Source organism: Malus sylvestris, chromosome 16 (assembly GCF_916048215.2).
Source record: "Malus sylvestris chromosome 16, drMalSylv7.2, whole genome shotgun sequence".
In the NCBI taxonomy this organism is placed as follows: domain Eukaryota; kingdom Viridiplantae; phylum Streptophyta; class Magnoliopsida; order Rosales; family Rosaceae; genus Malus; species Malus sylvestris.
In genome coordinates this window covers 4,061,493-4,076,895 of record NC_062275.1, presented here as the reverse complement: position 1 = coordinate 4,076,895, position 15,403 = coordinate 4,061,493, and the positions used below count along the sequence as shown (strand labels likewise).

At 36.0% G+C, this 15,403-nt stretch overlaps 3 protein-coding genes and 1 non-coding gene across 5 annotated transcripts; 2 read left to right on the top strand and 2 right to left on the bottom strand.

Moving 5' to 3' along the window:
- Window positions 1-2,127: 2,127 nt before the first annotated feature.
- LOC126608048 (ureide permease 2-like) lies at window positions 2,128-4,922 on the top strand. The gene is made up of 7 exons (XM_050275809.1): window positions 2,128-2,293; window positions 2,695-2,997; window positions 3,127-3,265; window positions 3,441-3,615; window positions 3,750-3,781; window positions 3,877-4,352; window positions 4,459-4,922. The coding sequence occupies exons 1-7, from the start codon at window positions 2,291-2,293 to the stop codon at window positions 4,609-4,611; spliced, it is 1,281 nt and encodes a 426-aa protein (XP_050131766.1). The 5' UTR covers window positions 2,128-2,290; the 3' UTR covers window positions 4,612-4,922.
- A 1,655-nt stretch (window positions 4,923-6,577) lies between these two features.
- LOC126608047 (protein root UVB sensitive 3) lies at window positions 6,578-10,440 on the bottom strand. 2 transcript variants are annotated; one of them, XM_050275808.1, is made up of 16 exons: window positions 10,264-10,440; window positions 10,118-10,175; window positions 9,945-10,004; window positions 9,782-9,820; window positions 9,632-9,694; window positions 9,439-9,495; window positions 9,157-9,220; window positions 8,935-9,018; window positions 8,748-8,830; window positions 8,613-8,658; window positions 8,309-8,401; window positions 7,782-7,920; window positions 7,543-7,583; window positions 7,268-7,455; window positions 7,092-7,190; window positions 6,578-7,010 (listed from the first exon to the last, which is right to left on the bottom strand). In XM_050275808.1, the coding sequence occupies exons 1-15, from the start codon at window positions 10,371-10,373 to the stop codon at window positions 7,092-7,094; spliced, it is 1,224 nt and encodes a 407-aa protein (XP_050131765.1). In that variant the 5' UTR covers window positions 10,374-10,440; the 3' UTR covers window positions 6,578-7,010. The 2 variants fall into 2 exon arrangements, with proteins under 2 accessions (XP_050131765.1, XP_050131764.1); XM_050275807.1 differs by having other exon boundaries at window positions 8,529-8,658; window positions 10,264-10,438.
- A 1,331-nt stretch (window positions 10,441-11,771) lies between these two features.
- TRNAN-GUU (transfer RNA asparagine (anticodon GUU)) lies at window positions 11,772-11,845 on the bottom strand. Its single transcript has one exon. It is a non-coding gene; the product is annotated as a tRNA-Asn (tRNA).
- Window positions 11,846-12,444: 599 nt separating this feature from the next.
- LOC126609368 (pentatricopeptide repeat-containing protein At1g69290) lies at window positions 12,445-15,164 on the top strand. Its single transcript, XM_050277297.1, has one exon. It carries the CDS (start codon window positions 12,496-12,498, stop codon window positions 14,485-14,487), a length of 1,992 nt encoding a protein of 663 aa, XP_050133254.1. The 5' UTR covers window positions 12,445-12,495; the 3' UTR covers window positions 14,488-15,164.
- The last annotated feature ends 239 nt before the right edge of the window (window positions 15,165-15,403 follow it).

Sequence of the window (15,403 nt, the reverse complement as noted above, 5' to 3'; positions counted from 1 at the left end):
GCATTTTTTTTTATAAAAAGAGATTGGTTGTTTGTTTACTTCGTTACGTTACTTTACCTCTTTTTTTTTATTTACCTCTTTTTTTTTATTTAAACGGTTACTATAAATCATGTCAATATTCTATTTTGAATTTTTTTATAGAGAGAAAAAAAAAATGAGATGAAGAAATGAGAGGGAATTAGAAGAAAAGAAAATCTTCATTTTTTAAAAAGTAATTATCGAAGTAGAACCTTATTGCCAAAGAATATTTGGCTAATTTCATTTAGCTCTATTGAAGTTGAACAACCTATCATCGGTAACAACTAGGACATAATGGCCCAATATGCTTTACTACTCAATAATGAGTAGGACATGTTCCTAAAAAAATTTATTGTTCAAATCACAGAGTTTTGTGTTTATGATTATAACCGTTCAAATTATAAATCACTCTGTAAACATTGTTTATGTAAAAAATGAATTAAAACTAAAGTCGTTTAAATTATAGCAAATACATAGACAGTTTGTAATACATCTGACGTTAGTTTAATTTAGTTTTTGCAAAGATAATCTTTATAGAGTGATTTATAATATACACGGTTCTTATCATAAACACAAAATTCTATGAATTTACAACAAACAATTTTGAGTAGCAACTCCTACTCATCATTCTAAGGGGGTGTATTCAATTGAGATTTTGAGAGATTTTAATTCTTTTAATGAATCTAGGGGTATTCAATCAAGATTTTAAGTGATTATATGAAATTTAATGTGTATTTAATCATGATTTTAAGATGGTTTATTAAAATTCTTAGAAATCTGGGTGTATTCAATTAGGATGTTAAAGAACTTTATAACATTCCAGGTGTATTAAATTAAAATTTCATTTTAAATTTTAAAGAATTTCAAAAAGTTGAGGAATTAGAGGGAATTTGAGAGGTTTTGTAATGTATTTAAAGCATTCACAAATCTCCCATCTTCCTATGAGATTTTGGGAAAATTGAATCAAAATTTTATATGAAATATCTACAAATCAATTAAACTCTATAAAAATTCATGGATTATAAATTCCTCAAAATCTCAATTGAATACATCCCGGTAGCCACATATCATTCGCCAAATATAGAAAACAAAGAGGGGAAACTTTGTCAGAAGCCAGCCTCCATCGGTTCCATTTTTCATAAAAAAAAATACAGGCCACTTGCAACCTTGTAATTTGTATCAACAATACAACTGTATTATCTGCTTAATTGTTGTGGGGGTTTTTTATATACACAAAAAAGATTCCGTTAAGATTCGGAAGGATGGTATCGTATAATTAGAATTTTTTTTTTAAATAATAGAGACCAAATTTGACGGTGTCATTCATAATTTTGTTGCTTGATAAAAATCTAGGAAAAACTAATGAAAATAATTTGAAATTTTTGAGTTTTAATAAAATAAAGGATAAAGTAAATAGTACAATGATTGACTTTTTAGTATAAAAATATGATTTTTCGTTAGAGTAAACAGTATCTGAAATTTTTCGTTAAAATTCTAAAAAATTTAACACTAATTGGAGCTGTCAATTTCTTAATTTAACGAAAAGTCAAGATATTTGTTCTTTAAACGGTGGGGTTAAATTCACAAAAGTACGGCCATACGTTGACTAATTTGAGCAACGTGACATACAGACGTGGAAATTTCCACCGATGCAAAAGCTGCATCTGAGGAAACTCAGATTCAAAGATTCCACTTTACCATTTTTTTTATTTTTTATGATTTCATAATTCTCCACAAACCATTTCAACGCCTTAAAACTCCAACTTCTCCGTTTTCATCTTATCTTCTTCACGGTTTTAGCTTCCTGCAAACGCTGCTTTTTTGCTGAGCACTTCTGCTTCATGTTCAAAGAGATACAGTGAAAGATCCCCAACTCTTCTGAGCAGAATCATTTGCGGAGGTTTATTGATTGTTACATGGAATGACTTTTGCTTTCTGCTGACGCTGCTTTTTGGAACAACCCAAGTTGTGGGGTTCTTCCCTTTGATTGGTAGGTGATCTTTCCCACCCCACTGCCTCCACTTACCCTTCATTTATTTTTATGGGTTTTTTTTTTCCCTTGTTTGCTTCATTTTTTTCCCTTGTTTGCTTCAAAGTTTCAAACTGTCATATGCTGAGTGGTGGGTGAAAAAAAAGACATTTCTCTGGAACTTTTTTCTTTTATATTTGATATTTTTGGGTTTTTCTGGTTTGCTTCAAACTTGCTTCTGCTGGTTGGTGGACGGAAAAAAAGCCAATTCTGGTGATCCTCTGGAGTGGCTTTTGATCTGTCATGGTATGTAGTAATTAGTATGTGTTTGAAGTCTACTAGTTTCCTGCAAGACTACTGATTTGATGCCTATGATTTTGAAGTCCACCAATAAAAGCGCTTTTAACAACTGAAAACGCTTCTGATTACGTTATAAAAACCTGGGAAGTGCATAAAAAGTATCTGTCACAGAAAGCACCTCACTTTTTTCAGGAAACAGTTATATTCTTAATAAAATTCTGTATGTGTTCTTGTAAAAGCACTTTTAACAAAAGCGCTTACGAGTAGAAGTTAATCAATGCTTTCTCTTTTGGGTTTGTTCCAGTTCAAATTGTTCCATATGAATGAAATTTTCTTAAATCATAGCATGCTTATTCATGTACTGAAAACAACCAAGAGATGTTGAATCCTCTGTGTGCTGTAAACAGGATTCTTCAGGTGTTCCGCTGCTGATTTCCTTACCATCCGAGTCGAACTTTTCACCTGGTTTAAAAATGTATGTGGTGGAGAGCAAAGGAGGTGCCATAGCATGCATGCTGCTCTCCCTCTTCTTCTTGGGTACATGGCCTGCTATCCTCGCCATGCTAGAAAGACGCGGCCGCCTTCCTCAGCATACGTATCTCGATTACTCAATCACAAACTTCCTGGCTGCTGTACTTATCGCCTTAACATTTGGTCAGATTGGCAGCAGCACGCCTGAGGAGCCGAACTTTTTGACTCAACTTTCGCAGGTGAATCTTTCATGGTTGTTATGTGAGTGAATCATTCGGTGGTCCATAAGCTTAGCATGATATATATACTAGACGCTTGCGGAACTAGTGATGCAACACCTTTTGAAGCGTATTGGATAATATGTGCAGGATAATTGGCCCTGCGTTTTATTCGCGATGGCAGGCGGGGTGGTCCTCAGCATCGGAAATCTTGCCACACAGTATGCTTGGCCTTTTGTTGGTTTGGCAGTGGTAGAAGTGGTTACTTCAAGCATTACAGTTGTCATAGGTCTCCCTCCCAAACACTTTGATGTATTCGTGTTCGGAAGTTTTTATGATTGGCAATGTTCTGAACTTGCCGACATTTACCTCTCCCAGACCCTGCGTAAAGCCGGAGCCTTGTGCACTGGGTACGACCAATGTTCTGAACTTGCTGGTGACTCTCTTCCTTTTGAATGTAACAGGCACAACATTTAATTACTTCTTGGATGACAAGATTAACAAAGCCGAGATTCTTTTTCCCGGGGTTGCCTGCTTCTTGATCGCGGTTTGTCTTGGCTCCGCTGTTCACTCATCCAATGCAGCAGATAACAAGGCAAAACTTGAAAGCATGGCAACTGATCACGTAGATGGAGAAAAGTACGTTTCTTCTTCCTATAGATATTGGAAATTAGTGTTCTTTTCGTGGTTTGCCATATTTCTTGATTCGAAATCAAATGCTAGAACACGGTGATTTCAATCTTGCGGCTTATAAATTCTTTTTGTTATGACAGGCCTTCAAATGCTTCCGTAATTCCAAGTGAGGGTAAGACATTAGGTGAAGTTATAACATTCCATTATATACTTGTGTTGTTACTGTTTATGAGTTTCGTGTTTTCTTTCGATATGTGATATCCATAGCCGGTTTGAAAGATGTGGAGGGTGGAAATGGTCCTGCTCATAGTGCCAAGGCTGGAACTGCAAAATATCTTGTACAGCTGGAGAACAGAAGATCAATTAAAGTGTTCGGGAAGAACACTTTTATAGGACTTGGCATTACTTTCTTCGCCGGACTTTGCTTCTCTCTCTTCTCACCGGCATTCAACTTGGCCACAAATGATCAATGGCATTTATTGAAGAAAGGAGTTCCTCATTTGGTCGTTTACACTGCGTTTTTCTACTTTTCATTATCTGGTACCGTTGTTGCTGTCATCCTAAACATCATATTCATTTACCGCCCTGCGCTGGGTTCACAGAAGACATCGTTCAGAGCTTATGTTACCGATTGGAATGGTAGGGGATGGGCGCTTTTGGCCGGTGTCCTATGCGGATTCGGCAATGGTCTCCAGTTTATGGGAGGTCAAGCTGCAGGATATGCAGCAGCTGATGCAGTTCAGGTTGGTTTCATTTCATGACATAAACACATAGAGATGCATTTGAAGCGATTGTCTTGGTGACATTTTAACCATTTTATTTACTTGAATTCGGGTTTTATAACTGCAGGCACTTCCGCTCGTGAGCACTTTTTGGGGCATCCTTCTGATGGGAGAGTACCGAAAATCATCACGAAGAACATACGTGTTGCTCTGCAGTATGTTGTTTATGTTTATTTTAGCTGTTGCAATCCTCATGGCGTCATCGGGGCATCGGAAATGAGCATTCAACTCGAAGGTCGTAGCCCGACGGGGAAAGGAAAAAGAAAAAAAGAAATGTAGCTGGTTGTGAAGATGCATTCGTCTAGTTTTTTTTTTTTTTTTTTTTTTTTACTAAAGATAGAAAATATGGGGGGAATTTAAAGATGCAAAGAAGTGAAATTTGTAAAATATTGTGTCAAGTTTGATTGATGTACGACGGTGAATAATTCCATACGACATCATTGTTTCCAGTTTCCACGTTCATTATTTCTCTGTTATTTCAGTTTTCAGTTCAAGAAGATACATTGAAATGGGTACATCGACATTTTCTTACTCTTTGAGTGTAGATTGAGCGCTCGTTTGAGATTGTTTCTCCATAAAACACTTATTCTCTTAAACGCTTCTTCTAGAAGTGCTTCCATTCTACTATATACACTTAGAGTTTGTTTGGATGTGCTTTTAAAATGATTGAAAGCGCTTTTGGTTAAAATGTTTTTTGAACCAATTCTTAGTTAAAATGCAAGTAAATATTGAAAAATGACTTAAAGTGCCTTCTTAACTAGTGCTTCTTGTAGAAAGCACTTCAAGTGCTTTTGGAACTGAAAAACATTTTCTCTAAAAGCGCTTTCAGTCATTCTAAAAGCAGATCCGAACGAGCCCTTAACAGATTTCAACTGAAAATCTAAGTGCGCATCATGTAAAAGCACGCTTTTTGAAGTAGCATCTAACAAGTACTTCTACAGAAAGTGCTTCAACAAGCCACAAGTACTTCTAAATTTTTTCATCATTCAAAAAGCAAACACAGTCAAAGCATTCTTAGCTGTCAGAAAACGCTTTTAGTCCTTCCAAAACCGAGTCATTAACAAAAAGGGCACGTTCATTAATTCTCTGTTAATTCAGTTCAAGAAGACACATTGAAATGAGAACATCGACATTTTCCTACTCCGAGTGTAGGTTGAGTGCTCGTTTGAGATTGTTTCTCCATAAAACACTTATTCTCTTAAACGCTTCTTCTAGAAGTGCTTCCATTCTACTATAAACATTTAGAGTTCGTTTGGATGTGTTTTTAAAATGACTGAAAGCGTTTTTGGTTAAAATGTTTTTTGAACCAATCCTTAATTAAAATGCAAGTAAATATTGAAAAATGACTTAAAGTGCTTCTTAACTAGTGCTTCTTGTAGAAAGCACTTCAAGTGCTTTTGGAACTGAAAAACATTTTCTCTAAAAGCGCTTTCAGTCATTCTAAAAGCAGATTTGAACGAGCCCTTAACAGATTTCAACTGAAAATCTAAGTGCGCATCATGTAAAAGCACGCTTTTTGAAGTAGCATCTAACAAGTACTTCTACAGAAAGTGCTTCAACAAGCCACAAGTACTTCTAAATTTTTTCATCATTCAAAAAGCAAACACAGTCAAAGCATTCTTAGCTGTCAGAAAACGCTTTTAGTCCTTCCAAAACCGAGTCATTAACAAAAAGGGCACGCTCATTAATTCTCTGTTATTTCAGTTCAAGAAGACACATTGAAATGAGAACATCGACATTTTCCTACTCCGAGTGTAGGTTGAGTGCTCGTTTGAGATTGTTTCTCCATAAAACACTTATTCTCTTAAACGCTTCTTCTAGAAGTGCTTCCATTCTACTATAAACATTTAGAGTTCGTTTGGATGTGTTTTTAAAATGACTGAAAACGTTTTTGGTTAAAATGTTTTTTGAACCAATCCTTAATTAAAATGCAAGTAAATTTTGAAAAATGACTTAAAAGTGCTTCTTCAGAAACACATAATTGGTGCTTCTTGCAGAAAGCACTTCAAGTGCTTTTGGAACCAAAAAACATTTTCTCTAAAAGCGCTTTCAATCATTCTAAAAGCACATCAAAACGAGCCCTTAACAGATTTCAACTGAAAATCTAAGTGCGCATCATGTAAAAGCACGCTTTTTGAAGAAGCATCTGACAAGTACCTCTACAGAAAGTGCTTCAAAGCCACAAGTACTCCTAAAGTTTTTCATCATTCAAAAAGCAAGCACAGTCAAAGCGTTCTTAGCTGTCAGAAAACGCTTTTAGTCCTTCCAAAACTGAATCATTAACAAAAAGGGCACATTCTAAACCATTGTAAGTTGCTCTGTGCCCCAACTCCCATTTCTGGTACCATCGATAAAAACTTGCTCAAGCAGACTGCTACTGCTTGACATGTTTTGACCATATTTGAAACTGAGACCTCTTCAGTCCATTCCATCCGGCAAGGTTTACATGTTACAAGTTACGCTTTATATGCTTACTCGTTTAAAAAACTTTCTGCTCGAGTGTTAAGATGATGGGAGGCCCTTCTTCCAATCAGTAGCCAGAACTGAGGGTGAAATGATCAATATCAGCTGTAAACATCTGTGTTGTTGTATACGAAGATCTCATCAATGGTGACGTTCCTGTCAAAGCACTTTAAGTCAGTTTTATTTAAATCATCGGTTTCGCCTCTTTTTGTATTTTAGAAAGTTACTAATGATTACCTAGTCAGTCTTTCCATCTGAAGGCCCACAGATCCAATTTGCCTTCCAAACGATTGTAGGCGATAAGAGACGTTCTGTTTTCCAACCCGATGTCTTTAACTGCAATATAGGATGTTCAGCGATCCCAGTTACCCAAAAATGTAAAACTGATTAAATTAATCTCTAAAATGTACTACCTTCTGAATAAAATCTTCGTAGTGTTTATCCATCCATGCTTGGCTTTCAGAATGAAGGATTCGGCGTTTATCTGTAAGACTTGCCATGGCATTTGCATGGAAAAATGACTGCAATACATCTGTTGCTGTAGAATCTTTATGCATGACAATGCAGATGTTTCCTTTCCTCTCCATTAACAAGTACCTGGCTGTAAAGTTAAGCAGGGAAACAACAAAATAAGTAGCAAAGTTCACGGTTGAAATTCAATTGATAGAAGTACAAAGCAGAGATCAACCTTTCTTATAATGAGATCCTGCAGAATGCAACAGGTCCTTCCTGATTAAGAATATCATTCAAAATGTCAGTCACATGCACAAAAAATAAAAAAAACTTATCAAGCCATAATCTTGAATGCCTAACATCTAAAGATATGCAAAGCACAGCTCATTAGCATTTGATATGAGATGACAGAAGACAGATGATTCCTAAGGCCTACCGGAAAATGAAGTTTAAAGGGCAAGAAAAGAAACTCACAGTTCCAGGTGATTTAGTGAGGATACCCTGACACCTAAAGATACGTCCACATGCATTGACTCTGTCTTCTTTGAGCTCCATGAAGATGCCCATATGGGTAAAACGTGCTCCATCTTAGAGACCTGTTGAGGAGAGAGAACTGGAAACAAATTCATATTTAAAATCTCATACAATAAAGATGAAAGTGTGAACAAAAACAATCTTGCAACATCGAAGTTGGATTTTCACAGAAACTAACATTTCACGGGAATCAACATAACAACCAAGTTCCCAAAATTTTATAGCAGAATGCTAGGGCAGGTTAAACCAATCTTTCATAGGAAAATATATGTTGAACAATAATTTTGGCATATCAATTTAATACATGACCATTGTAAAGATGGAGAATGTTGTAGTTTTGATCATGTACATCAGCAGATATGCTGTTTTTAAGGACAATTCTTTTAATGACAACTATAAACTGCGGTAGCGGAGAAAAAATATTCAGCTCGGCCCTTAAGGGACAACAAGGAATAGTAGTTGCGTACCTTGGCCAGTCTTCATGAAATGCTGCAAAACAATTGAGCACCTCTCAGGGTTCAAAGAATTTAACGCAAGGCATCGAACAGCCTTGTAGTTTGCTGGTGCAGGAAAAACAAGTATCACATAACTGCTCTGAAAATTATCTGTAATTAACTTTTTGCATAGCATTTGGTCACTAAGGCTTCTGGAAGGTTGCATGTCAGCAACCATGGCAATGGTACTTACCATACATATGGAACACGGTGAGAGATAAAAAGGAAAACCAAATAGCTAGTGGGTGTCCCATGGTAACGCGAGCAAGAAGCATACCCAATGCCATACCAACCATTGTTGCCACTGTCTCTTGACTTCCTTCCTATAAACGTAAAAAGATGTGAAAGGACAATACTAGCGAACATATATCAGACGGTCCTCATCTAAGGGTCAGAATGATTGTGCTGGTACCTTAGCAGATATATCTGCTGCATTACTCTGAAGGGCAAAATGTTGTGTCAAAGCAGCTCTAGTAGCTCCACTTGCAACACCAGCTAAATGAGACGAAATTCTGATCAAGCTCTATACTTGGGCAATGGATACCATACCACATTATATGGATTACTATATTTTCATTTTATGAGACACAGGGACTTACTGAATGATCTTGATATGCTTCCTAAACAAACAACAAACACAAAAACCGATGGAAACAAAGGTGAAACAAGGTCCATCAACATTCCTGCAATGAAAAAACAGCCTGTCCAGTCAAATTAAGACAAAAGGTTACACTGAATAACCTCGAACTACAAATAATATAAGGTTTTCAAGATGATCTCCAAACTTGTAACAAATAAATTAGAGATCGGTTACATCATACCAAGATCATTCATAAGATCTGCAACTAATCGCCACATTTTGGCATTGCTATCCAGATTCGAGCCCTGAAGAATAAGAGTTGATGGAAGGCAAGAAATGGTAAACAGATGATGAACACAATAATGAGAATTCTTAGAAAATAGCAAATTTCAGTCACGGAGATACCAGCCAAAAGGGTACATAAAAGCAACCAATACCATGAATACATAAGAAGGCACAAAAGTTTCTACAGGTTGTAATGTAAATAGTACACGGCATGAGCCATAAAACAAGAGTATCGCACCTGATAGAACGTGAATAAGATACCTCCAAGCATTCCAGTTAAGTCTCTCAAAAACCACTGCAACATTCTCAACGTTGACAGAAAAAAAAAAAAAAAACCCTCATTCACTACGTATTGCAAGCTCAAATACTCAGTGAAGCTTTCTCTTTCACCCCAATTCCCAACATTGAAGCTAGAAGTATAAAATTTGTACCTGAAAGGTGGCACCAATTACCGTAGCCGATTTCTCACCCACCCCAATAGCACTCAGCAGAGCCTTGGAGTAAATAAAATGTAGAATTAATTATAAATCTAGTAATCAGCAAGGGAACTTCACAAAACTCTACAAAAATATGATGCTTACTTGTGTAGAAAGCATGGTCCTTATGTAAGTAGAAAGACCCTTGAACAAAAATCAAATTAAGAAATTAATCATCATATACAATTAGCACTAATTATGTGGTAATTCAAATTACTAGAGCAATAAAAATTAGAAAGCATATAGTTGGTTATATTTGTATATTTACCTGGAGTAAATCCCAGACTTGGAAAGGGACATAATCTGGAGTTACACTGCTGGGAAAGCCCTGCATAAACCCTAATACCAAAGTTAACAACCAAAAGAAAAAGGCTTTCAAAAAATGCAGGAATTAAAAAATGAAAATACAGGATTTATAAAAAATAATTAAAAAAAACTTGCCTCTGGTACAAATGCTTCAAGAAATCGCCTCCAAACATGGTGGAAAGGGCTACCGGATCTTCGAATTTGGAGAAAAATTCAAACTTTTATCAGAGATTAAACGAGCTGAAATTACAAAAAAGGAGAAGCGCCGGGAAAAGGATAACCTTTGGATGGAGAGGGAAGGAGACGCAGTGATGGTGGCGGTTCTGGAGAGTTTGGTGGAAGAGGAGCCGTTCCATTCTTCCACTATGATCTCTGCTGATGCAACTTCCATGGCTGATTGCTTCAGTGCCTCCGTTGATTCAGAGAAGCAAACAATTGACTTATAAAGTTCCCTTAGAATTAAAAATAAAATAAAATAAAAACAAAAACAATTGACTTGTTAAGTTACTTTAAAATTGTCACTTAATACTATAATTCGGTGGTATTGTTCTTCACTCGTAAATGACAGGTCTTAAGTTTGATTCTCACCAAAGATGAATTTGAACCATATTATTATGGCTCACTCATTGTGAGGTTTAGCTCACTCTTACATCCTCTTAGTGTATCGCTTATTCGAAAAAGTTATTTTAAAATTAAATTAACTATATTATTATAGCTCGCCAATTACGAGAGCTTAGCTTCCTCGTGCACTCCCTTAGTATATCACTTATTTGAAAAAGTTACTTTAAAATTAAAATCTAAAAAAAAAACAAATTAAAAAAACAGTTACTTTAAAATTAAAATAACCATATTATTATGCTTGCCAATTATGAGAGCTTAGCTTACTCCCGCAATCCTTTAGTGTATCGCTCATTTGAAAAAGTTACTTCAAAATTAAGATAAATTAAAGAAGTTACTTTAATATTAAAATCTAAAAAAAAAATAAAAACAAAAACAAAAACAATTACTTTAAAATAAAAATAACCATATTATTATGACTCGCCAATTAGGAGGATTTAGTTTACCTTCGCACCCTCTTAGTGTATCACTTATTTGAAAAAGTTACTTAAAAATTAAAATAAATTAAAGAATTTAAATGACCATATTATTTTAGCTCATTAATTATGAGGACATAACTAAAGTTACTTCAAAATAGATTCAACATCCAAAATTAAAATAAATTAAAAAACTTACTTTAAAATTAAACTCTAAAAAAAAACTTAAAAACTTAAAATAAATAAATTTAAAAAGTTACTTTAAAATTAAAATAAAAAAAAAACAAAAACTTAGGAAAAAGGCGTTACTTCAAATTAAAATAAATTCAAAATCCAAAATTAAAATAAATTCAAAAACTTACTTTAAAATTAAAATCTAAAAAAAAAACTTAAAAACTTAAAATAAATAAATTTAAAAAGTTACTTTAAAATTAAAATATAAAAAAATAACAAAAACCATTAATTATGAGGACTTAACTAAAGTTACTTCAAGTTAAAATAAATTCAAAATCCAAAATTAAAATAAATTAAAAAACTTACTTTAAAATTAAATTCTAAAAAAAAAAAAACAAAAACTTAGGAAAAAGGCGTTACTTCAAATTAAAATAAATTCAAAATCCAAAATTAAAATAAATTCAAAAACTTACTTTAAAATTAAAATCTAAAAAAAAAACTTAAAAACTTAAAATAAATAAATTTAAAAAGTTACTTTGAAATTAAAATATAAAAAAAATAACAAAAACTTAGGAAAAAGGCGCTAGAAGGAGGGTTCGAACCTCCGACCTTGTGGTTAACAGCCACACGCTCTAACCAGCTGAGCTATTCCAGCATTTGACAATGTGTCCTAAATAAATGTATTTATTGTCCGTTGAGCAACAGTAATATAGTAAGCAAATTTCTTCCAATGTACTATTAACTTTATACTTATTTCACCTTATCTTCTAAGTTTAAATTTAGTTTTGAGCCACCCTAAATTCTCAATTCGTGCTAATCTCCAATAGTTATTTTTGTCACATTCATAAAATAAAAAAATAGTTTTGAGTTATGAGAATTTTTAAGAGAAGAATTGAAACTTATGTCTCGTTTTTTCTTTACAAAGCTACTGTTTGCACTTTTCCACTCATCCACTGAATCATCTGTCGTGGTTACTTATTATAAATGATTTGTTATTTACCAGTAATAAATAGAGCGTTTCTTGTAAGATGTAAGGGTAAACTCAACCTTCTCATACAACCAATCACGCAATAGTTAGTGAATTGAATAATGACAAATACTAATTATAGGATGAATATTGGGAAAATTTGAAAATTTAGAGGAGCTGAAAACAAAATTCAAGTTCATGGGGGCAAAAGTATAAACAAGTCTATAATTGAGGGGCACTTCCAAATTTTCCCAAAGATTATGAGCTCTGTAAAATTACCAATCCAAATTCCATAGCAAAGAGGAAGAAAGAAAAAGTTTGAATCTTTGGATGAGAGAATGTGGAGAAAACTAAAAGCTCTCACTCATCTTCTTCCCCACAGAAGAGGAAGAGCCTTCTCCTCAACACCTGAAATCCCAACCCTCTACTCCTTCCTCCAACCTTCAATCTTTGCCCTCAAGAGGGACCCACCTCCCTCCTCCTCCCTCCAATCCCACGGCGACCTCCCAACCCCGCCGCCCAAAACCCTCTCCCCCGACCACATCGCCGCCCTCGAGACCGCCCTCCACAAGTCCCTCATAACCCACGACACCGATGAGGCCTGGAAGTCCTTCAAGACCTTCACCGGCACCTCCGCCTTCCCCTGTAAGTCCCTCACCAATTCTCTAATTACCCATTTGTCCTCGCTCGGGGACATTCACAATCTCAAGAGGGCTTTTGCCTCGACTGTTTATGTCGTGGAGAAAAACCCAGGAATTTTGGAGTTTAAAACTGTTGGGATTGTGTTGGATGCTATGAAATGTGCCAATACTGCTGCCCCTGCTTTTGCTTTGGTTAAATGCATGTTCAAGAACCGGTTTTTCTTGCCGTTTAGTGTGTGGGGCAGTGTTCTGGTTGAGATCAGTAGGAAAAATGGTAACTTTGTAGCGTTTTTACGGGTTTTTGAAGAGAATTGTAGGATTGCTTTGGATGAGAAGTTGGAGTTTATGAAACCGGGTTTGGCTGCTTGTAATGCGGCGTTGGAGGGGTGCTGTCGTGAGCTTGAATCAGTGCGTGATGCCGAGAAAGTTGTTGAGACGATGGCGGTTTTGGGTGTTCGCCCAGATGAGTCGAGTTTTGGTTTTCTTGCTTATTTGTACGCAGTGAAGGGTCTGGAGGAAAAAATAACTGAGTTAGAGGGATTGATGGGTGGGTTTGGTTTTTCGGATAAAAGGATGTTTCGGAGTAGTTTGATTAAAGGCTATGTTAAGTCCGGAAAATTAGAATCTGTTTCAGCATCTATTCTGCGTTGTCTGAGTGAAGGAGATGGCGAATGTTTGAATTTGGGTGAAGAAACTTATTGTGAAGTTGTTAAAGGGTATCTTGCAAATACAGGTGTGAAGGAGTTAGCAACTTTGATCATCGCAGCTCAAAAGTTAGAGTCTTCAAGAGTCGATGTTGATAGATCAGTTGGGTACGGTATTGTTAATGCCTGTGTTAGTATTGGATTATCAGATAAGGCGCACAGCATTCTCGATGAAATGAATGCTCAGGGGGGTTCTTTGGGGCTTGGTGTGTATGTGCCAATTTTGAAAGCTTATTGCAAAGAGCATAGAACTGCTGAAGCCACTCAACTGGTCATGGACATTAGTAATTCAGGGCTCGAGTTGGATATGGGGACATATGATGCTCTAATCGAAGCATCCATGTCAAGTCAAGATTTTCAGTCGGCCTTTTCTTTGTTTAGGGACATGAGAGAAGCAAGAATATCTGACTTAAAGGGCAGTTACCTAACCATAATGACAGGTTTAATGGAGAATCATCGGCCAGAGCTAATGGCTGCCTTCTTAGATGAGGTTGTTGAGGACCCTCGAGTTGAAGTGGGTACCCATGATTGGAACTCAATTATTCACGCCTTTTGTAAAGCTGGGCGACTAGAAGATGCCAGGAGGACTTTTAGAAGGATGATTTTCTTGCAGCATAAGCCTAATGAACAGACATATTTATCATTAATTAGTGGGTATGTTTCTATGGAGAAGTATTTCAGTGTGCTGATGCTATGGCATGAGGTGAAGAGAAATGTTTCGGTTGATGGAGAGAAGGGTATTAAATTTGACCACCATATGGTTGATGCATTCCTCTATGCTCTTGTTAAGGGAGGCTTTTTCGATGCAGTAATGCAAGTTGTCGAGAAATCTCAAGAGATGAAAGTCTTTGTAGATAAGTGGAGGTACAAGCAGGCATTCATGGAAACCCATAAGAAGCTTAAAGTGGCAAAGTTGAGAAAGCGAAATTTCAAAAAAATGGAAGCACTTGTTGCATTCAAGAATTGGGCTGGTCTGAATGCATGAACTCCAGTCAGTGGCAGGAGCAGGTTTTGTCAATTTGAGCTTCTGCTCCCAGCTCAACTGCATTTCAAAAACTTAAAAGGGAAATGTGGAGAAGGAACACGGCACCCTCTTTGGATTTGGATTCTCCGGCTGAATGAACAACACAAGTGGTTAGTTCTTCGATAACTGACACCAATCATGGTTTATATGGTTTCGAGATTGTATTGAAACATTATGTCATTGGGCGTTGAAGGAGATGTATGACCAGTAAGAGCTCCGGCTTGCTTGTGTTAACTATCACATTGCTGGAGGATTCTTCTGTCGCAGAGGAGTGTATGTGACAAGAAGTTCTTTGGGAGTACGAAAACTCTGATCGCTAGATAAGGATGAGGTGAATCCATGAGTTTGACGATCATATTTACTTGATGAATAATTGTCGCAAACAAGAAGATTTCTAAATCTGATGCAGTGGAACGAAGAACTGCCTCGGTTTTTCTCTTGAGTTGTTGAATAAAGAGCCAACTCAGCCTAGCAAACCTCATCATATTTGCAGGTCGTGACTGATGTGGTGGAACGAAGAAGTGCATTGGTATCCAAGTACATAAATGTCACCACCTTTTTTCCAAACCATCTGAATTTCTGTAATTCTTTGACAAATAATGGCTGAATATTAATACAAGTAATCCGATTTTAAGCAATCAATGAGCAGTTATTTTCATTTACCATTACTCTCAGCTTCTTTGCTTGATGTTTGTAACCTTTTCTCACGCAAGTCTCTGAGCTCGTTTGGATGCACTTTTAAAATGACTGAAAGCGCTTTTGTTGAAAATGTTTTTAGAACTAATTCTTAGTAAAAATGCAAGCATATTTTGGAAAAGCACTTAAATGCTTCCTGAAATAAGCACATAACTGGTGTTTCTTGCAGAAAACACTTTAA